General features: G+C 40.9%; 1 protein-coding gene across 2 annotated transcripts; it reads left to right on the forward strand.

Moving 5' to 3' along the window:
- The first annotated feature begins 4,064 nt into the window (after window positions 1-4,064).
- Window positions 4,065-21,834, forward strand: LNP1 (leukemia NUP98 fusion partner 1). Of its 2 annotated transcripts, XM_084801274.1 has the most exons (4): window positions 4,065-4,143; window positions 6,167-6,266; window positions 17,584-17,814; window positions 21,473-21,834. In XM_084801274.1, exons 1-4 carry the CDS (start codon window positions 4,088-4,090, stop codon window positions 21,620-21,622), a joined length of 537 nt encoding a protein of 178 aa, XP_084657400.1. In that variant the 5' UTR covers window positions 4,065-4,087; the 3' UTR covers window positions 21,623-21,834. The 2 variants fall into 2 exon arrangements, with proteins under 2 accessions (XP_084657400.1, XP_084657399.1); XM_084801273.1 differs by lacking the exon at window positions 4,065-4,143 and having other exon boundaries at window positions 5,669-6,266.
- Window positions 21,835-22,066: the final 232 nt, after the last annotated feature.

A 22,066-nucleotide genomic window follows, 5' to 3' on the forward strand; every position in this document is an offset into this window, starting at 1 on the left:
GCATATAGCTCCTCAGATGCTTTCTCTACATGGCCAGGCTGAGAAGGACTACTCTAGCAGACAGCAGAGCCTTGACCACTGTTGCACACACAGCTGATTGAATCTTTCCCACTGGCAGCTCCAATGACTGGTCCAACTTTCCGGATTTTGTCTTCTGATTTATGCATTCTACCATGAGGAGAATTGCAGCTGCTGTCCTAGTGCTACCATTCCCTTGGCACACTGGATGAACACGTCTAGAGTCTGTCTCAATGACACAAGGCAAAGGAGTGTCTGTTCAGTGTCTCCAGATTTTTTTTGCTTCTTTTTTAAAAAATTAATTAAATGTTTTTATTTTTTTACATACACATTTATATTATTACACATATGCACACTAAACTATCTAACTACCAATAGTGAGAAGAATCATGACACAATCAGGAATTATATAAATGTTACATTCTTAGCAGATCGTTTGCTTCTTAGTCTGGCCACATGGAACTCCCTTAGTTCCTCAGTTCCACGCCCTGGAAAGCTGTGTGGTTTTTAGGCAGAGACAACTTTAGGCAGTGACTTCCATATGGCAAGAATGTTTGCATGCCTTCTTATCCTCAGCTGTATAGGAGATTATATTAGTATAATTGTTCACATTTTATTTTAGAATGAGGTGAGGCAGCTTACATATGTGTTCTGGGTCCAATGCACAATGGTGAAGTAGCCTTCGAGTGTGAATAACTGGATTCCCAATCCTGGGCTCCTGAAGGTCGCCTAGGAGGGGTTTGCACGTGATGACTGAATCAGAACCTCTGATTGTGGCTCAAGTAGTGTCAGGGTTTGTTTTTTTTTTTAAGTGCAATATATTGCTCTTTATTTATTTGTCTCTCATGTATTACATCCCATCAGCAGAGTTTCCCCTCCATCCTCTCCTTCCAGTCCCTCCCGCCCACCTCCCCACCCCCACCCCCAGATCCACTCCTCCTCTGTTTCCTTTCAGAAAAGTTCAGGTCTCCCATGGGTATCAAGTGAATACAGAATAATAAGTTATAACAAGACTAGGTACATACCCTCATATCAAGGCTGTGTGAGGCAACTTAATAGAAGGAAAAGGATCCCGAAAGCAGGCAAAAGAGTCAGAGACAGCCCCGCTCCCACTGTTAGTAGTTCAGAAGGCCAACTACACATAATATATATAATATACATACATAATATGCATATACATAATATATATATATATATATATATATATATATATATACATAATGTATATGCAGAGGGCCTCTGTTTTTGTAGCTAAGAATAGGGAACAAGGAAGGGCTTTGTTACAGGCAGAATGGGTTCGCTAGCTGTTGTCCTTAGAAAAGATTTTTTTCTTTCTTTTTTTTTGGGGGGAGGGGGGGAGACTGCATGGTCTGTTCTCTCTTTTTGTAACTACTGGGCATCTCAGGTCAGGGTCAGATGCTTTTCTTTTGCAGTCTCCAAATCACTAGGTTCCCAGAACTTTGAGCTCTCATTAGGATTTTGGCTTTGGGAGAAAGCATTCCTTTCATTTACTCTTCCCAATGTGGGTGGGAACTATCTAGTCCATTAAGAGCTTGAATGAAATAAAAAGTTGATGAAGCAGTTTGCTTCCTTTTCTTATCCTGTGAATTGAGCTGTGTTTCAGTCAGCTTCATGGCTGTGACAAAGGCCTGAAGAAACCTGTAGGCTTAGATTTTAAATGCTTCCACCTCCATTCTAATCCACCAACCAGGCGTGGGAGAGAAAGAAGATTAATAGAAAATGTCATTTCTCCCCTGAACATTGTTATATAACTACCTTATTAGTTCTGTCTGTAAGGGGAAGGATTAGTACTCCACAAATCAGACATTATTAAGATTCTAAAAGTTGCTTTCGTTTTCTTCAATTAGAAAATATCTCATCTGGTTTTGCAACCCCCTGCCTTTAAGACATACCCCCCGAAAAAACCTGGAAAAAAGGATGTTCTGATTCTTTGAAGGCGTCTAAGTCTAGTTTAGTGTACTAGAGAATATATCTACTTGCTGTTGTGAAACAGTTTTTTCTGAGATTGAAACACTCATTTCTGTAGGAAAGGTCCTTAAGTAGGAAGGCTAACAATTCAAACCAGCTTTAAGAAGGCCCTGAAACTGACCGGATTCACCAGTCCCTCCCTGGCAGGGTCAGCAATAAGGCAACAAAGCCAAACTACAAAGACAACTCTAAAGCTACTCCAGTGGCCTAGAAGCAGCAGCATCAGTTGAGCTGTCTGGAAGAGGTTTGAACAAACTGAGGCACTTGGAAATGATGCTCTCCAACTTGTTGAGCTGCCTGAAGGCTGTGCATTATGCTACAAGTTCCAACCTTTGTGAGCTGTCACCCATACTGGGGTAAACTTTGGTGATTCAGCTGTCTTTGAGTCATTTCTGCTCTTATAATCAACTTCCCACCCATAATCCTGTAAGTAACTCCAATAAAACTCATTGGTTCACCAAGTTGGACTTCAGTGGTATTTGTACTTTGATGTTATGGGTTCCCTATCTGGTTTGAGTAGATGTATGTGATTCATCTCCCTATCAAAAATTTAAACAAACAACACTTGAAGAAGCATATATACCAGAGTGTGAATGGCTCAAAGAAAACTATATCACTCCAGGTTTGGTGATAACTCAGGAAAGCTTCATTCCTGGAACTCCCTGCACAATTTACAGGCAGCTTGGTCAGCAAGAGATCTCCTCTCTCTATCAGCTGCTTACTGATTCTATAACTTTGCATAGAGAAATTAAAAACCAGCTAAACGTTGGAAGCATCCTGAGTCTTATAAGTTCCATGCACTTCCTGAGTCTTGTAAGTTTCTTGTATTTCCTGAGACTTGTAAACTTTGTTTACTTCCTAAGTTTTATAAGCCTCCCTTACCTTCTAGGAGGGGCTATTTCAATTCACAAGAAATAGTTGTATAACATTTCACATTCTCCTTCACTTCTTTTAATAATTATTTTTGTCTTCTCTTTTGCTATGTTCCCCGAACCATGGAGGGAGTGAAATAAATACCTGATTATTTTCTTCAATCTATGGCTCAACGTTGAGCCACAGCAACAACCATTTATTCTCAGGAGCTAGACAGGTGTGAATCCTTGTAGTCCAGCAATTCTACTTTTAAAAATAAAAGATTTTTTTCCATGACTGAACAATTGTGCTGGCTAATTTTGGTTGTCAACTTGACTGCATCTATAACCAACTAAAACCCAAGTAGCTGGACATTCCTGGGAGAAATTTTCTTGATTGGACCATTTGAGGTGGGAAGACTTTCTGGTGGTGGCCCACATAAAAGGGCAGGGAAGAAGGAAGCTTTTTATTTTTGCCTACTTGCCCTCATTCTCACTGGAAAATTCATCTAAACTGTTGCTGAGGCAGTTCTTCACTGATAATTGGAAACTACTTCTTTGGGATTCCAATTCAGACCGAAGGCTAACAACACTCTAGAAATTCTCTGGGACTCCAGCACCAGACCGAGACTGCTGAGATATCAGTTCAGATTTGAACTGCTTCCTATAAAGGTGGCCTTAAACCCAATTAAAATAAAACAAAACAGCTGGTTTCACCTGTAACAGCTGGAGGGATCAGTATTGGCTCAGAATTCCCTAGACCAAATGCACAGCGCAAAGGAGATTTATTTGTCCCAGAAAGACAAAAGGGCAGAGAATAAGGGACAATGTACAGGAGACAGAGGATGAGGGAGACGGGGGAGGGGATCAAGGGAGAGGAGGAAGAGATATTTGTCCTGGAGGGACAAAGGACTGCCTCTGGATAGAAAGGAGACAGACATGGCCCATAGGAAAAAATGGCACTTTCTAAATGTCAAAGGGGAAACTCGGTGGTAGGATGAGTTGGTTAATTTTAATTGGACATCTTAATTAAGGTGGCCAAAGAGGGACTTTTGGTTGTTGGAGTTTAATACTTTGATAGCTGGATCTTGATAGTCAGCCTCAGGAGGAGGACGTGACCAAATAAGGGAATGGACCTTGGGGATTAGCTTTAGGAATGTAATCTAACAATTTTTAGCAAAGCAAGAGAACAGGGGAAAGGGGCAAGGCCTGCCAGAGCCATATTTGCCATGCTTGTCCCTTCATGCCCACCTTTTTGTTTTACTACTGACTCACTGGGTGCTGGGTAAGTGGGGGTTGTTATCTCTCACTGCTTCCTGGTGAGATTGGGTCATCATTGTTAGGGGACCCCAGGGAAGCTGGGTTGTTGCTCAAGGCCAGGAAGAGCAGGCTGTCTTACTTGTTGTACCAAAGGGTAGTGTAGTCTTCGAGGGTGGACCAGGATGTAGATTCCGTGGGAACAGCTGGGCTGTGGCTGGAGTAGCCAGAATAGTCTGTATTTGATTTGAAATCTGCTGAGACAGACTTGAGACCAACGAATAGTTAAGGAGTTTAGAAAAAAAATTTTTGAATGCACATTTGAAACTTTTAGGTTAATGGTCCTGCTAATTAGGAACATGGGTCCCAAGACCTGAGAAATGGGGAGAGACCTCACCCTTAGGAATAGGCAATATGCAGGAAAACTTAGGCTGTTGACTGGCAGGAATAGTTACCTGGAGTCTGAAAGTTCTTGAGAGGAAAACTTAGATTGGCCATACAAGGTTAATTGGGGGACAATTGTTATCTGAAAGCAGGGTCTGATTATTTTGGGGGAGAATACAATTTGAGAGGCTTCTGTTACATCAGACTAGACTTTCCCAGGGTTGTTCAGGTGGGTTCTGGAATTGAAATATTTTAGGGATGTGAATGACTGGGGAGGCTCTTGTCAAGCAGTGAGAGGAGAGTTTATAACAGGTTTTGAGGGTTGGTGTGGAAAGACTGAAAGAATTTGACTTTTGTTCTTAGATCAGGCTTGGATGGTCAAGGGGACAATTGATCAGTAGTGGGAGCGAGGCAAGGGCAGTTGGGGCATTGGCAGTTGGGGCATTGGCAGTTGGGCATTGGCAGTTGGGACATTGGCAGTTGGGCATTGGCAGTTGGAGCATTGGCAGTGAGAGGAGGGACTGCAACTAATGGAGGGCTTTGAAGAAAGATGTCAAGAAAGCAGTGGGAGGCATCAGTGAAGTTTAGGAGAGTTTATCGAATGACCTTGACCTATGTGAGGCTTTGGCCATAAGTGTGTGTGTGTGTGTATGTGTGTGTGTGTGTGTGTGTGTGTGTGTGTGTGTGTGTGTGTGAGAGAGAGAGAGAGAGAGAGAGAGAGAGAGAGAGAGAGAGAGAGAGAGAGAGAGAGAGAGAGAGAATAGTTTAGGTTTAGTTATATCTTGTAATAGGGAGTGTAGGATTTGTTTAGTGTTTGATATCTGAGAACATCTGGCCAATTAATGAAGTTAGGGAGGCAGGTGGTAGTGGATGTTTAGCAATCATTTGGACAGAAGGAAAGCATCATGTGAGAAGAGGGGTTATAGTGGTTGGTAGCATAGGACTACACATACATAAAAATGCATTAAGTTCTACACTTAAGATTTATATATTTTATATGTATGACACTCATATCTATACATGTACAGATAATACTTAAATAAAAGAATCCAACTTGATCTGGAAACAGATTTTTTTTATATATTAGTTTTATTTATTAGAAAAGCATCTTGTCTTAGATCGGACATGCCAACAGCTCACAATCTTGTGAGTTGCAGTTGTCTATTTTTCAGACGTGGCCCTATTTCAGAGCCAGCCTGGAGCTGACAAGCATATTGTGAGGGTCACGCTTCATTGCCATTGACAGCTGGAGATGCCACCACATGCCTTTGGCAGAACGGCTCAGAGAAAACCAGGCAGTGGACTGTGCTGCCTACCCTTAGGCTGCGAGGCACAGCCTTGGAAACAGGAGGATTAAAAAGCCTCTCAATTTAAAGAGACAAGGGGGAGGGGAGCGCGGGCTGCACAGTTTATAAATAGACATTGCTCCAGGCTGCCTGATGATGAAGTGGTTGTTTGGTAAATTTTTCTTTTTTAAGGATGCCATTATCAGAGACCGTTTCAAACACCAGGTTCGCTTAGTGGGCTGGGTGGGTTTCATCAAATCTTGGGCTGTATTTCTGCCAGTTTTAGGGGCAGGCCTTTAATATTTCAAGTCACATTCCCATGGAGCACAGAGATGGTGATGATGATGATGATGATGTGTCTTTTGCAAAATGGATGAGCAGCTTCTGGGGTCACAGCTGGAGAGACAAGGATGAACGAGGACTCCGGGACCACCACCGACCACAAGAAATAAGCTCCAGGAAGGCTTCTCTGCCCTGCCCAGTGAGTTACCATAAAGTCAGGGGAAACTGGAGTAGACTGTGGGGGGTGTGGTTCATTTAGAGGATATTTGAGGAGTCCTTTGGCTTAAATTAATATTTCCAAACCTTTGTCCATTGTTATAAAAATATTTTTTTATCTGTTTGAGTTGCCCTTTAAGAAGTCTGGTTTTTAATGCTTCAAGTAATGGTCTCTTCGTTTTCAGTAATCTAAGATATTTTGTTCCTAGTCCATGATAATTCAGAAATCCTCACACTGAGTGTTAGTATTTGGGCCAAAGGAGAGAAATTAGTTGTTCTGTGTAGGTGTTGTGGGTCAGTGTGTGGTTTCCAGTTTTCTCCTTGCAACAGTGAAGTAAGCTCAGTATATGACAGCCTTTTAGGAACTGGAGATTCCACGTAGCAAATCACTGCCTTTTATAAGTATGATAACCTTTTCTTTTGGTTGCCATTGCTTTTATGGTTAGAAACAGAACAGCCCACAATCCCTTCCCATAGCAGCCAGAGGCAGGGGGCACAGTGACAAAGGGAAGCACCTGAGAGGGGGTCTGCAGGCTGGGCCAGATGAGGACACTTCTGCCGATGGCCAGCATGTCCCCTTCTTCAGCTGCAATGCTGGAAGGGTCCACACATGTCATCTGCCTCACAGGAACAGAGCAATAATAATGACATTTTTTTCCCCTACAAGTCACTTAGAATTTCAGCTAGTAGAAGCAGCTTACCCAAACCCCTTATTTGCTAAGCCCAGAACAAGTAATCTTGTGGTTAAATCTATTTAAGATCACTTCCAGGGTCTCAGATGCACACCGGCTATAAGGTGTGCAAAGAAATTACTTTTAATGCCATTGGCCCCCAGCTCAAGGGATGAGACATCTCTGAGATACAAATATTTCAAAACAAGCCCCCACCACATGGATGCTCAACGGCAAAGGGTCAGTGTGGGCACTTGCTCACTCCTGTTTCCTTAGGTGGAGAATGAAGCTGGACTGGGTGCTCTTTGTGAGACCAGCTCCAAATGGCCATTTTCCTATTTAAAAAAGAAATGCCTGCATGGAGTGCTCTCCTTTAATTTCAAGACAACTTGAGAATGTTCCAGACCTGATACGATTTTTCAGGATCTGTGAACCAGGAGTACCATTAGCCTGAAGCTTCCAGGTATGGGAACCAGGCAAAGATATGAAGAGAAAATGTGTCATTTACTGTTCATTGCGATGGCTTCCTAGCATCACGGGGAATGTGAAAATAAAGGAAGCAGCCTGCTTTACAAAACATAGTTTCCTGAATTAACAGCAGCTTATTATACTTTTAAACACATATAATCTACTCTGTTTAGAAAATTCATGTTTAGCTTACAGCATTTTTTCTTACCTTGAACTATTGGGGGAACCACGGATTTACTGTGACCAGGGTTTCTGAGGGGGTAGACCTATAATGTATTTCCTGCTTGTCTCTAGTTTGGCTATTTTCTTTATTTAACCTGGTTAAAGTCTCCAAATAAATAAGCTATCTTATAATGAACAGATTAGCATGCTTGAGTTTCCTTTAACAGACAAAATGTAGAATAAATTTTCAAATCTGGGTGAGAGGGAAGTGAACGTAGGAACAGGTCAGAGGACGCGGAGCTGATACGGCCATAGTCAGAGAAAACAAGCACCCGGATATTCTTTTGTTTAAATAAATAATGCTATATGTTTATAAATCAAATCTGTGTTTTATTATCAAAATGGGCTAGAATTTTCCTTATGTTGGAACTATGTTGTGCTCAGATTTCTGTGTAAATTAGTTCTTGGAGATTTTCACCCAACATGTTTTGGTCATATTTGCCTTTCTTCCCACAACTTCTTCCAGACCTGGCCACACGTCTTGTGTCTTTTTTCTCTCATCAAGACCAAGTTGCAGTTTGTGCTGCTGTGATGTTCTTGGATGTGTGGCCTTCCATTGCAGCTTGGTCAGCCTATCAGAGGCTACACTTTCAGAGAATACTAACCTTTCCTCCTCCAACAGCTAAGAATTACCAATAGCTACTTGACTATGGGTGGAACGTTATGCCCAATTCCCCTCTTTATGCTGGGATTGGGTTTATCTTGAACTTTTGTAGGCTTCTGTGTGTTGCAGTAACCACTGTGTTCATATGTACACATGTTTCCTGTGACCAGAAGACACTGTCTCCCTGTCGTCATCCGCCACTCAAGCTGGTTTTAATGTAACCTCTTATATTATTTCTACCACCTGCTTCACAATGACCCTGAGCTTTTGGAGGAGGAGGTGTGGTGTATATATATATATATATACATATATATATATATGTTCCCATTTATGCTTGCACATTCTGAAGTCAATTATTTTCTGCACCTTGGCCAGTTGTGTTGATTGTCATCTACTGCAATGAGAAGTTCCTCTGAGGAAGGTTGGAAGGTTGAGAGATGCATTAATATGTGGATATTATTAAAAAGAGTTAGCAACTAGTAGCAGTAGGGTCTATGGTCAGTCTAGCAATAGGTTCCTGTCCTGATCATGGGACCAGGTATGGGTCTCATCATATTGTGTGGGTCTTATATCCAATCAGAAAGTGGCTTGTTTTCCCGTGAAATTCATTCCATGATTGCACGAGGGGACATGTCTTGCCAGGTTATTTTTTAATTGCAGCTCATAGGGTAGCATGTTTCCAGCACTGTAAAAATGAGCTAGTAAGGATATAGCTTTTAGGTGAGCACCAGCTTGATATATTCACGTTCTATGACTCAAGAATGTGGTGTCTTCAGCAATAGGGCCTTCTGTCAAGTTCTGGACAATATAGGTTTCACTTTTTGTGTTTTGTTTTCATCTCAATGAAAGTGATTAATAAGGGGAGGCAATTCTCTCATTCTAATCTTTTTTCATCTTCCTCATTGCTCAAGTTGAAGCCTCTTCCCTCAGTAAATCTAAATAATCTAGATTTATTATTAGTAAATGAATATGAAGAGATTTCTCCTTCTTACTTGTTTTGAATTGTTCTTGCTAATAAATCTTTATCAGTCTTATGATTCAACAACACAGTAATAGATCATTAATTGATTCAATGTATTTATTGAGCACATATGTTATCCCAGATAATATGCCAAACATGGAGATTATCAAGTAAAAAAAAATAAAAGGCACATAAGATCCGTAATGCTTATAGAACTTTTCATCTAGTAGAAAGCAGAAATGGGCAGGAAAAAAAATGAGGTATAATCAGGAGTGAGGGTCAGTCCTTCTCATAAAAACAGCTTTTATGCTGATTTCAAGACTTGGAGAAACCCGGCTTTAACCTATTGTCTTAGGTCAGGGGGAAGGTAAGATGAAGCCTGTTATTAGACACTCTGCCTTCTCCTTCCACTATTACAGGGGCGCAAAACAGAAGCAAACCAGTTTCCATGTCAACCATTTATTCTGTTCACTGTATGTGTGTGTTTCTTATAGCTTAGTGGATTCAGTTGTCTGTTCATCTTCACAGCTTACTACGATTCTTGTGATCTTCTTCTGTATCCTTTGAGCCCCATGTTGGTGGGGCTGCAGCCACTTGAAACATCACTTGGAGAAGAGTCTTAAGCTCCTTCATGCTCCAGGGTAGACAGCACGTATGACTATCCCTGTAAGGTGATTTGAGGGGAACAAACACGTTTCTACCCATCTACACTCAGCACATTCTCCTTTTCTTCTGATCACATTTCTCTATTTTATATTCTTTTGACATATTTTGAAATTAAAGTAGTAAGTTCTCAGAATTTTAATCCTTGCCTGTGATAATCCTAAGTTTGCGTACATACTCATCTCTGTAGTGGCTCTCCTGTCATTGTGCACTTAAGAGACAAACTGGAACAGATTCCAAAAGTACTTCTCAAGAAGACAGAAAGAAAGGCTACTGCAATATTTTATGATTGGCAGTGAATGGTATCTCATATTTTACATTATATTCATATTCAGTTTTAACATGTAACCATTCTGTAATTCAGGGGAGTGAGGGACCATAATGGAGCTTTTAGCATAGTGTCTTTACTCTCCTCTCTGGGATGCCATAGTGGGGGAGCTGCTACACAGGAAACAGGGCGACAGGTTTCGAAGGAGCTCTTGGTGCTGCCTTCTGCTTCCACTGGCAGCGTGGCTCTAAACAAGGTCTTTAAGGTCTTTGCTCAGAATCCTGTAAATGAGACTGGTGGAAGTAGCACATCTCTCACAAAGGTACCATGATGTTACAGTGAGTAACATACACAGATGCTCAGCACAGCACCAGATATCAAAATAAATAATATTATTAGAGACCACAAAACATGGCTGAAGAAAACTGCTAGAATACTTAAAGAAGAAAGAAAAGAACTCCACCTCATCTGGCAAGCCTTAGATGGTATAGGCTGTGTTACCATTGCCAACCAGTACCATGACCCTACTGGAACCCCATTATATATCCTCACCCGAGCGTTCCTTTCCTTCTTAGGCCCCCTTTATCCCTAGTCCACCAGCAAGCTCCTTTGGAGACAGTGTCCCTACCCAAGTGTGGGGCTCATCCTCAGGTACGGAGCAGTCTGTGTTCCCTAATGAGCCTCTTCAGCTAACTCAGTCATCATATGTTAGAAGAGGTCTCCTTTACTCCCCCATCCTGGTCCCCAGCACCACATAAATATCAACAGTTGACCTCATTCTTGCTTCGTGTGGTCATGTTTGTATCTTGTTCTTTCCCCTGCATGTTCTGTCCTAAGAATGCAGCTGAGGACAATCATGAATGCCACACAACACAAAATTGTAAACTTACCTAAAACATTGAGGCATTTATTTTCCTTTTTAAATTTTTTTATTTTTATTTTTTTGAGACAAAGTTTCTCTGTGTAGCCTTAGCTGTCCTGAACTCACTTTATAGACCAGGCTGGACTCGCTTTGTAGACCAGGCTGGCCTCAATCTCATAGCTATCCACCCGACTTTGCCTCCTGAGCGCTGGGATTAAATATGTGCACCACCATGCCCGACAATTTTTTTTTTAATTCTGGTAACTTGATCATGAGATTCTGAAGCATGAACTTTGAAGGTGAGGTTGAGTTTCAATGTCAAACTTCCTGCCACTCAGCCAGAATAGAGTCATATGCCCAGTGTGTGAATGTCTGTCTCTTAACCAAACCCTGATGGAAGAGGTAAATTATAAACACACACACACACACACACACACACACACACACACACACACACACACGCTCCTAAATACATAAGTAAAACCTCCCAATTTTCTCAGTCTTCATAATGTTACTGTACGTATATTTTCAGCCACTTGGTAGTGGATAACAAATTGCTGTGCTCATTCCTAGAAAGGACCACTTCTGTTCTCAGCATTCTTTAGTTGCCTGTCATTCTTCATGTAGAGTTGAGGGCTTTTCAGCTTCCCCCCTGGCCACATTATCATGTATATTGGTATTGTCCTTGTTCACTCATGTTAGGCAGCTATACTGGTGAGACTATAGGTGTATCTTCTGACTTAGAAAACACAATCTAACAGCAAACCCCTTGGTCCTCTGGCTCTTTACTTTTCATATGCATCCATCTATTCAGTATACATCCGAGTCGTGATATGAACAAGTCAAGGGGCCAGTTTCTACAACATTGCCCTTGATGTGGCAAAGCAAAAAGTCTAATGCAGAAAAGACACACTGAGCACGGTTAGCCAGATCATTGGTTAGAGCTGTGTAGTATCACAAAAGAGAGGAGGGGCATCCTAGAACAGACTCTACTAGACTTGATCCCATCGCTGTGGTTGAGAAAGGCCTTATGTTTCTTCAGAGAGTGAAAATGATTACCCAGGTCAAAGTGGAAACAATAGGTGGAACACAAACAAACAACAACAGAATAAAAAAATGTCCCCATGCTGTAAGTTAACCACAGATGATAATGGCATCAGATGATGATGACTGGCCTTGAGAGACACTTGAAGAAGGGAATAACTGACTGCACATCTGGGTATTGAGGGCAGCTCCTCAGTGTCCTGAAACCAAGTGACCGGCACTGCCATCCACAGAGTGTGGGGACAATAAAGGATGCTTGAAACATGATGGAACCTTTTGAAGAACAAAATTATAACAACGTGAAGATTTTTGACTTTCATTTTCAGCAATTAACCTCATAAAGCAGAAATTACTAGTTACAATGAATTATTGTGGAATGACAGCAACTGCCATCATTGTAAGGGTAAGAACCAGGTATAACAGGTATAGAAATGTGTTCTAACGCAAGACCTCGGCATACTCATTGCATTTCCCTGCAGCCTTGCTAGCAGTGCCCCTTTTAGCATTTTGATGTACTTATTATCTTAGATGATTTGTCCCTTAGTCTTTGCACCAAACATGCTCATGGGTTTCCTACCACTTTTAGAGTGTTAGAGGCCACTGAACGGTGAGTCTTCGCAGTGAATGTTATGGCATCTAGTGCTGTCTTCTTGCTCATTAGTGTCTGTTTCTCTCAGTTTAAGGAACCCACTCTTCACATTTCTAGGAGATGTTCAGGTTTCAGTCATCTAGGATTGTCTCTGTCTCAGTCATTTCTGAAGAAGTGCTGGGCTAGGCACAATACTTCTGGGCTGGCAGGTTTGACAGGTTTGATTTTTTCCTTAGTGTTATGAACATCCCATGCCACTCTTCCCTGCCATGCAACTTCCTGTCGAGAAATAAGGTGTGAAGTGAATTGAAAGCCCTCGTGTGTTATTTGTTCCTTTACTTGTTTCTGAGTTTAGGGTCTTCTGTTTTATCTCTCTAACCTTTGGAAAATTCATTTTAATTCCTCTGGTGTGTTTGGGGAAATTTACTATAAGTTACAGTATATTTGAGTGGAGACTGACTATGACGTTTGACCTGCGTATCTGATTCCGTCTCTATGTCAAGGAATTTTCTTTTATAACTCTCATAATTCTTCCCTTTGATAGTCACAAGGTTTTCCCTGAGCCTCGGGGAGTTGAATGCTTTTTTTGTTCATGTTACTCACCAGCTCCCACGCTCTCTTCATTTGTCTTTCTTTTTTAACTTCTTTATATTTCCAAGTAGCCTGTCTTCATGACATTTATTTTTTCTGCTGTTGGATCTATTCTGTTCTTGATATCTTTCATTGTGTTTTAAGCTTTGATTTATGTATTATTCACTCAAATATTTTAGTTCTACTATTAAAAATTGCCTCCATGTTTCTGTGAAATTTCTTTGTTAGAGTATTTAATTACTTTCTCTGTGTTTTCTTAAAGTGTGTTGGGTTTCCTGAAACAGCTGCTTTGAGGTTTCCAGTAAGAATTACTGTTCAGCCTAATGTGGTTAATTTCTGGTACCATATTTTGAAAGCTAGGTGTGATCATGGATCTCTGGCAGTTCCTACTGATGTGCAATGCTGTCTGCACGTTGAAGGGTTAAGTATTTGTATCTGTACAATCTAGTTTTACTTGTGCCTGCTTATTTTTTCTAAACCTAGAGTTCCTCCTGGTATTTTATCACTAGATGGCCCTAGTAAACTGTTTAAAGCCTCACTGTTGGTGTGCTATTATATTTCAACACTAGAGGAAAATCCAAGCTCAGCTTTGTTCCAAACCTTAAGTGGGTGTGCTGGATCACATGACCCAAGCAGGACTTTAAAAAGATGCTCTGTCTCCAAGGCCTCTCCCTTGCCTCAGGGAGATCCAGAGGCTTTGTCCATAGTCTCTGGTTTGTAGATAGACTGTGGGAATCTGCCTGGTTCCTGGAAAACTTACTGTGGAAAGTATTCCCTCTATATTATGCTGTTTGAATTTTCTGGAGAACTGGAATAAGCAGTTGTGTGATCACCGATACTAAAATGTTGGCTCACACTCTAAACACAAGGTCAATGCCTGCTGAGATTGTGCAGTACCCATGCAAGCAAAAGGCCACATGGCTAGATACTGCCACTTGCTGAGGTAACCTCATGGCTCCAGACTTCTAAACCAGCTACAGATAGAAAGATAGCTGGATGATATTGCTCTCCTCTGTCTCTCTCTGCCAATCACTGTCTCTGTCTCTCTCTCTCTCCCCCCACCCCTTTGGCATTAGGTCTTTTGCAAAAGTTCTGATTGTGGCACTGGCCTCATTGTGGGGGCCACTAGTCTGTCACTGAGTTGCAAGGCATTCCAGTCCTCACACCATTCATACCCTTAGTGAATATGTTCTTGCTCCGTGTTGTGCTGTCTGAGTTGTGGGTAGTTTTATCTATATGGTCCCTTGGCTTTCTAGACTGACGCCAAGCTTGGTAACTTAGGCTGGCTCCTACAGCCACAAAGATCCGAAGTCTTGGTCTCTATACATGTCTACCCCATGCCTGGTGTGGCTATAAGCTGAAACATGGAACTATCCTATCTGTGTACAGATCTCCACCAGATGCTAGGGGATGATGCCTAGAGGCCCCGTTTATAAGGTTGAGGTTAAATCTAGAATCTTGGTTTCTATCTGGTGTGAGCTTCATGGTAGCAAGCCCTGGCCCTGAACTGCAATTCTAAGTCTTATGGTAACTCTTTTGTCCTTCTCAACAATGTTGAGTCTTCTTCCTCTGCTGCTCAAGGTTAAGGGAGGGGTGGTGCTGCCTTGGTTGCCTGTCTAATGTCATTTCAGAGGTTTACTCTGTGGGCACTGTTGGGGTGCAGGGGCTGTTGGGCTCCTGACATTGGGTTTTATTGGAGTAGGTATGATTCTGGGTTTTGAGCCTAAGGTCTGGATTTAGTTCTTCCTTCTCCCTTCCACAGGCTGCACATTGCTTGGAGGTGGACAACAGGCATCTTTTCTTGTCTTCGTCAATGTGATGCCCCCTCCCTTGCCGTTAACTTTTGAAATCAAGCACTAATGCACTCTTTCCTGACATCCTTAGCTCCTGCAGTTTGGTGCATGAATATTATTCAAAATGATGCATCTATTGGGAAGAGACGGCCAGTGTATCCATCACTGTGTTCCGTGTCTGCATTCTACAGAATGTAGCTGGTGCTCTGATGGATTAAGATCAGTTTTTAAAGACACAGAGAGAATAGAACTAGCAGAACAAAGGGGAAAATTAGATCATCTCCAAGTTTCTTTTCTTAAGATTTGGGATAAGGCAACAAAATGGTAGGAAAATGACTTTTTGGCTACCGTGAAGATACTTTAGACCTCTATATTTATTTACCTAACAATCAAACCAAGGCTTACTTCATCAGCATGCCCATTGAAATTAGCTTGCTTGAGAAATTCAGCTGAATTATTTCTCCTGTGTAAAAGAATTTTAGTCCAGCATCATGGTTGCTCTGTCAAGGGATCACATCCAAAGACCTAGGTCTGAGTAATCTTGTCGGAATACAGACACACCCTTAGTGCACATCTTTAATCTCTCTGGCTGGAACATATACAGGACACACCTTTAATACTTCTGGTTGAATTTTAGTGCACACCTTTAATCCCAAACAATGATGTCTAATTGAAGGGCAGGCAAAATCAGAGAAAAGATTGGATGGAATGAGTCAGAGATAGGATACCCTAACTCTTTTGAGAACAGACAGGAAAGAGAAGCTACTTAAGAGCATCTGAGAGAGGCAGGACAGGGAGGAAGGGAGAGAGAGATCAGGAAAGTTTGTGGAGACAGTAGAGTTTGGGAGTACAGTACAGTACAATTCAGTTGAGTGCAGTTGAGTTTGTGCAGTTCTGCTTGTAGAGTCCAGAGGCAGTTTGTCCACAAAGAGCTTCAGGAAGAAGCAGAGAGAAGCCAGATTGAATCAGTCAGCTCGGAGAGTAGTTTTGAGTCAGAACAGCTGAGTTGAAACAGCCAGCCAGAGTTCAGAATGAATTAGAAAGGATGAGATTATTCAACAGGAATTCTCAGAGACTGAAAACTTTCTGGGCTTAGGTTAGCAGACAGAGGCTGGAAGCTGAAGCCTTCCAGATCTGAGCTTTCAGAAGATTAGATTGTATGAAGCTAGAAGCTTCCAGGCCTGGGGATATTTAGATAGAAATTCAGCCCAGGCTACTGCAATTGCAAAACTTGGGTATGGCTCTCATCTCATCCTCTCATCTGAGGAAATAAAAATAAATTACATTCCTGTTTTCTCAGTTCAATGGCTTGGAAATTTAGCATGAGTGACTCTATTTTTATTTTAGCCTCATCTGCTGGGAGCCAATGTGGAAGCCTGTTGCAAAACACAGAGTTTTATGGAACACCTCACCCACATACCCTCACCCATACCCCCTCCAACCCCCCAAGCAAATACATACATATATATGTATATATATGGTATATATTTATCAGTTTGAGCGTCTATGGAACACCATGGGAAGTTAAGAAGGCAGCTAAGAGGACAGGTCATAAATGATATAAATTATGATTATAGCTAGAAATTTATGGCCAGACATACGTAAGGAGACACTGAAGAATGAAAAGAGAAAGAAAAGGAAAGAACTAATGCAGAACCTTGGAGACTTTCCACACTAACGAGCTGAAGAGATAAGTAAACAAAAATGCCTGAGTTGCCTTGACAGAAAGATCAAAGGAAGCTAAGGATGTACAGTGATGAAAGGGAGGAAAAATAATGTTTCCAGAAGGGTCCCTTGGGAAACAAAGTTGAATATGATTCAGTGACCGAGGCAGACTAAACAGTGTGCAGAATTGGGTAACATGGAGATAAATGTCCTCAGTACAAAGTCTGCACTGAAGTGGGCTGGAGATGGACGAACGCTGAAAGAGCATTGCGGTTCTTTTAGGAAGTCTGGCTTCTCTGAACTCCGCCTTCTGTTTATTTTCCAAATATGGCTTCAGCATTGATGTCTTTATGTTACATGATCTCTCTGTCTAGAAGCCTTCATGGCATGGCTGTGCATGTTCTCAATATTTTCTAGGCATTGATAATGTGTAGGGTTTTAAAAGTTTTAGTTTCTGCTCAACTTTATGCTGCTTTTGATGTGTATTAGTGATATATATGCGTATATATACATAAATTAATTGTTCCTCATAATTTCTCCATTATTTTCTATAACAAAGCCCATAAGTATTCATTTTTCATTATTTTTGAAACATTTGTAGTGTCACTAAGTTTTTTGAAGGATTCAGAAATGTATTCTGGCAATTTTACCAAAGGCTTGAGGGTCTTGACTCTCTTCCTGGAAGAGTAGCAAGCAATGGTTGTAGTCTGGAGGTATCCTGCACACTATTTGAACCACTGACTCTACTGCCTCGTGGCAGAAGGAAGCTCATACTGACACAGAAGATAAAATTTTCCTAAAACCTGTGATTTCTTTAGCTGTTATTTTTATGTATCCTGTCTCTTTGGTAGTATACATACCTTTTATGAGGTGAGCTTAACAAAATTCTACATTCCTAGTTTCCTGCATTTCCTGGCGTTACATCACCTGACTGCCACCCTAGACGACATTCCCATGAGGACCAGGGATCCCGAAGGCAACTTCCCACACGGTATCACAGAAAATACTCAGTGGATGGGCCATTCAAGGAGCCAACGGACTCACGAAGAGGAACTCAGTCCAAAATGCAGGGATTTTCAGAATCCTTTGAGCAACACCTGTGCCTTCAGACCAAGCACTCTCCCCCTGAGGTATGTGGCAGACAGAACTGTTATTATTTAAGCCATATGTTGCAGAAAATAAAAAAAGTTAGCCAATAACACTTATTATTAGATGGCCTATTATTATTATTATTATGGAAATATTATCTAACCCTCTGTCATAACCAATAAAAGACATTTTATTTTACCTGGGGCTGGGCATATATTAATCTAATAAACTATCTCATTAACTCCAGCCCCATTTCATGCCGTCTGCTTTAATCATTTTTATCTGGGATACCTCCCATCCAAAATTCCATAACCACCTGCTTACGCTTTCATCTGGGCCACTTCTCTCCATGCAGATCCGCAGAGTCACTTCCTCCAGGCCATGCGGTTCTTTATCTCTTCCACTGCAATTCTGTTCTCCCACTCTCCTCAGGTGCCTTTCCCTCTCCTTCTCAAGAGTCTTCTCTCCCCAAAGCCCAGGAACCTTAGCTCCGCCCCTCACTTCTGCCCTGCCCAGGTATAGGCCTTTTATTTAGCCAATCAGGAATAATTTCTTAGGCAAGGTTGAAAATGTCATTTGAAGGATAGCAGGCTACCAAGAAGAGACTTGATACCCTATGAGCATATACAGGGGGAGAAAATCCCCCTCAGTCACAGTCATAGGGGAGGGGAGTAAGGGGAAAATGGGAGGGAGGGAGGGAGGAATGGGAGAATACAAGGGATGGGATAAACATTGAGATGTAACAAGAATAAATTAATAAAAAAAAAGAAAAAAAATGTCATTTGGGATATGTGCTTGTCTGCTTCTAAAAGACAGCAAGCAAACCTCCGGGAGAAGACTAACTAATATTAGCATACATAGCATCTGGCCAATCCCCAATAGCCATAGGGCAGGAAGCCCAAAGCTCTCTTCTTCAGGTTTGAGGAGGCCAAGTCTAACTTGTTTCATTCATAGCTTATGATTAACCCCTTGGAAAATATCACTCAATATTTTTATGATAATTTAATATTTAATATCTATTTTCTTTTCTTTTTTTAAATATCTATTTTCTTATCAGCTCTAGAGTATATTGTAAAATAGCCATGCAAAATTAAATGCATTTTTACAATGCACATTTAAAAAATATTTTCCTTTTGAATAGCAGTCTTAAGATAACTACATTAAAAACTAACATTTATCAATAAGAATTTAAATATATATACATATATGTGTGTATATATATATAAACAGTGGAATTTATCAGTAAATTTATAGACATGCACATGCAAAGAAAGAGGGGGAGGGAGGGAGAAATAGAGAGAGGGAATGGAGAGAGTTTCTAAACCATTGGTTCTAGCATAGATGCCAGGATACCAAAATTAAAGAATGCTCATGTCTCTTTTACAAACATGTTTCCATGTAATCTATCTCTAGGTTATGTTTAATGCTTAGCACAATGTACAAGCTATGGATATAGTTATTACAACGAATTGTTTAAGAAATATGAATGAGGAAAAACTGGACATTTTCAGAATAGAAAACTTTTCCTGAGTAATTTTGGTAATTTTTTGGTTGAATTTACAGGTATAGAACTCAGGGTAAGGAAAGGCCAACTGTGGTATCTTCTGTTTAAAGACCAAATTGTGCTAACATGTAGATTTAATATTTTTAAAAATATCAGGATGAGAAAAGCCAAAACCTGCATTTGTGTCCTGTTCCTCACCAATGATGTTAGATTATAATTAATTTCTTTCTCTTCTCTTCTTTTCTTTTCCCTTCCCTTCCCTTCCCTTCCCTAACCTCTCTCCTCTCTCTCTTTTCTCCTCTACCCTCCTCCTCCTTCTCATATTTCTACTTCTCTTCCTTCTGCTTGTCTTACCCTCCTTTCCTTTCCTTTTTGAGATACGGTCTTGCTGTGAAGGTCCATCTATCCTGTAATTTGTTAGATAGCCCAGACTGGACTCAAATACTTGATTCTCAGCCTCCAGAGCACTGGAATTTCAGGCATATGCCAACATGCCTGGCTAAATCTTCTATTTTTGATGTTAAAACCTGGACTATTTTGATTCCCAAATGAAAGAAAAATATATAGTTCAGATAGTTATTCTAATCTCTTTATTGAGATATTATGAGGGGAGTATGGGGGAAGCAGGAGGAAGGGAGGAATGGGAGGATACAAGGGATGGGCTAACAACTGAGATGTAATATGAATAAATTAATAAAAAAAATTTAAAAAAGAGATATTACGCACATACCCTAAAATCCATTCAAGTAAAGGGCATGCTCAAGTATTATGACACATCCATAAAGCTGTATTGTCATCAGCCATTATTAGTCTCATTGTGCTTTAGGTTTATCTTTAAAGCAGTTTTATTGTTTGAGAATTTCAAACAGGCATGGAATGTGTTTTGATCAAACATACCCCCTATTTTCTCACTTCCGACTCCTTCTCTATCCCCAATTACTTTCACCTCTCAGTTTTCTGTACTCTCTTTCTCTCCATCTTTTTTTTTAAACCACTGAGTGTACTTATCTGTCAGTATCTTACCACCTAGGAGTAGGGTAGGGCTTTAAGAATCCCTCCCCCATCCACTGGCTGCTGGCTTGATCTTGGGCTTGCAGTTAGTCTCTTTGAGATCATTATCGATGATTGTTTTTGAGATAATCTAATTTCAGTAGGAGGAAACCTAATCTGGAAAAAAAATCATCACTGTAATTTTTCTTTTTATATTGCTCTGGAAAGTACTAAAGACAACCATGACCGCTAAATGTAAATTTTATTTACATGAATATAAGTGATCGATCCAATGGAAGAAAAGAAAGTCAGAACTTCCCCCACAGAGCTGGTCTAATTTTCGGCTTTCTCTTAATTTTTATCTCCGCGTCATTATTTGTGTTTCTTTCTGCCCTTAATGAAGGGACCATGTTGGATAGAAAAACAGGATCTGAGCTGACCACCTCCATAACTTTGTACCAGTCGGGCTGAGGAAGTCACATGACTGCCACTCATGAGAGCACGTGTTCCGCAGGCACTGAACTCTCTTTAAATTTATAATTCAAGCAAGGGGAAGGGAATTTCTCCTGATGGTTGTGTGTAAATATACATAGATGTGGCAGTTATCAATGTCGTTCTTTTTGCCCCAAAATTGCCTCTAAAAGGCACTGCCTGGTCATCAAAATTGAAGAACCCTCCCCCAAAGTTCCCTGGCGGATAACCGCATTGGAGTTATCATTGTACCACCGGCCGTTTTTCCGTTTCCCTTCAGGCTTATGTACTGATGCTCTCTCTCACTCCATTTGGTGGAGCGTCTAGAAGGTAGAGTCTGTTTAACGCTGTATATGCTGATCCTAGAACAAGAGTCTCTCTATGTTCAGTAAATCAGTGGAGCGCTGTAAATGGTCCCACCATGCTCCTCCCAGCCAGCTACTGCAGAATGATGATTTGGTTGTATGTCCTTCCTAAACCATGGATTGTTTATACAGTTCTTACATTAAAACTATAGTAAAAGCTCTTCTCTTTATGATTAAAATCTCTATTGATACGTCAACTTGGGTTGCTGTTCATTTACAGGCTAGAATGTAAGAGGTGAACATCTGCTACAAAAATCAGAGCTTTCCATCTGGTTGTTGAGACAAATGTGGGACATAGTCAGCTGCTGTTGCTTTTTTTTTTTTTTTTTTTTTTTTTTTTTTTTTTACCATTTTCTGATACTCTTCCAGGGACCCAAAGGGAGGAAGGAGAGAAACGAAAGACATTGTCTAGAGACCGACATGAGATCCTACAAGAAAGTGGAGGACAGAAGAAGCTCGACAAAGGAAGCACATGGAGATGCGCCCATGGCTCCCCTGATGGAAAAGGCACCGGAGTGATGCTCTGACAGATGCCACTGGTTGTTCTGAGACCCTGGTCTTCCTGCAGAACGGCAGCTGGACAGAGTGTCTGCAGATGTTGAGACTGAAGTGGCCAGTTGCAGTGGCTGTTTCTCACCATGGCTTGTGTCACACTCCAGCATCTTACTAGAGTGTGCAATCTTCATTTTATGTCCTTCCATAGTAAGAGAAAAAAAAAATAAAGTCATTTGAATAGAAAAACAGAATTCCTGAAATTATATAATGCGGTTTCGTAGTTTCTAAAGAGCCATTTACATATCATCCGCAATGTGCCTTTTCCAGATCAGCCTCCCAGATCATCTTAAACAAAAGTCATTGTTATCTTTAAATTTACTTCATTATTCCAGGTAATAAAGCTTGTGAAATAGCCATTACTTAATGAAAATTAGTAGTCACCGTGTGAAGTACTACCCTTTACATTTT

The sequence above is a fragment of the Acomys minous genome (assembly GCF_964271855.1).
Source record: "Acomys minous genome assembly, chromosome: 11".
In the NCBI taxonomy this organism is placed as follows: Eukaryota; Metazoa; Chordata; class Mammalia; order Rodentia; family Muridae; genus Acomys; species Acomys minous.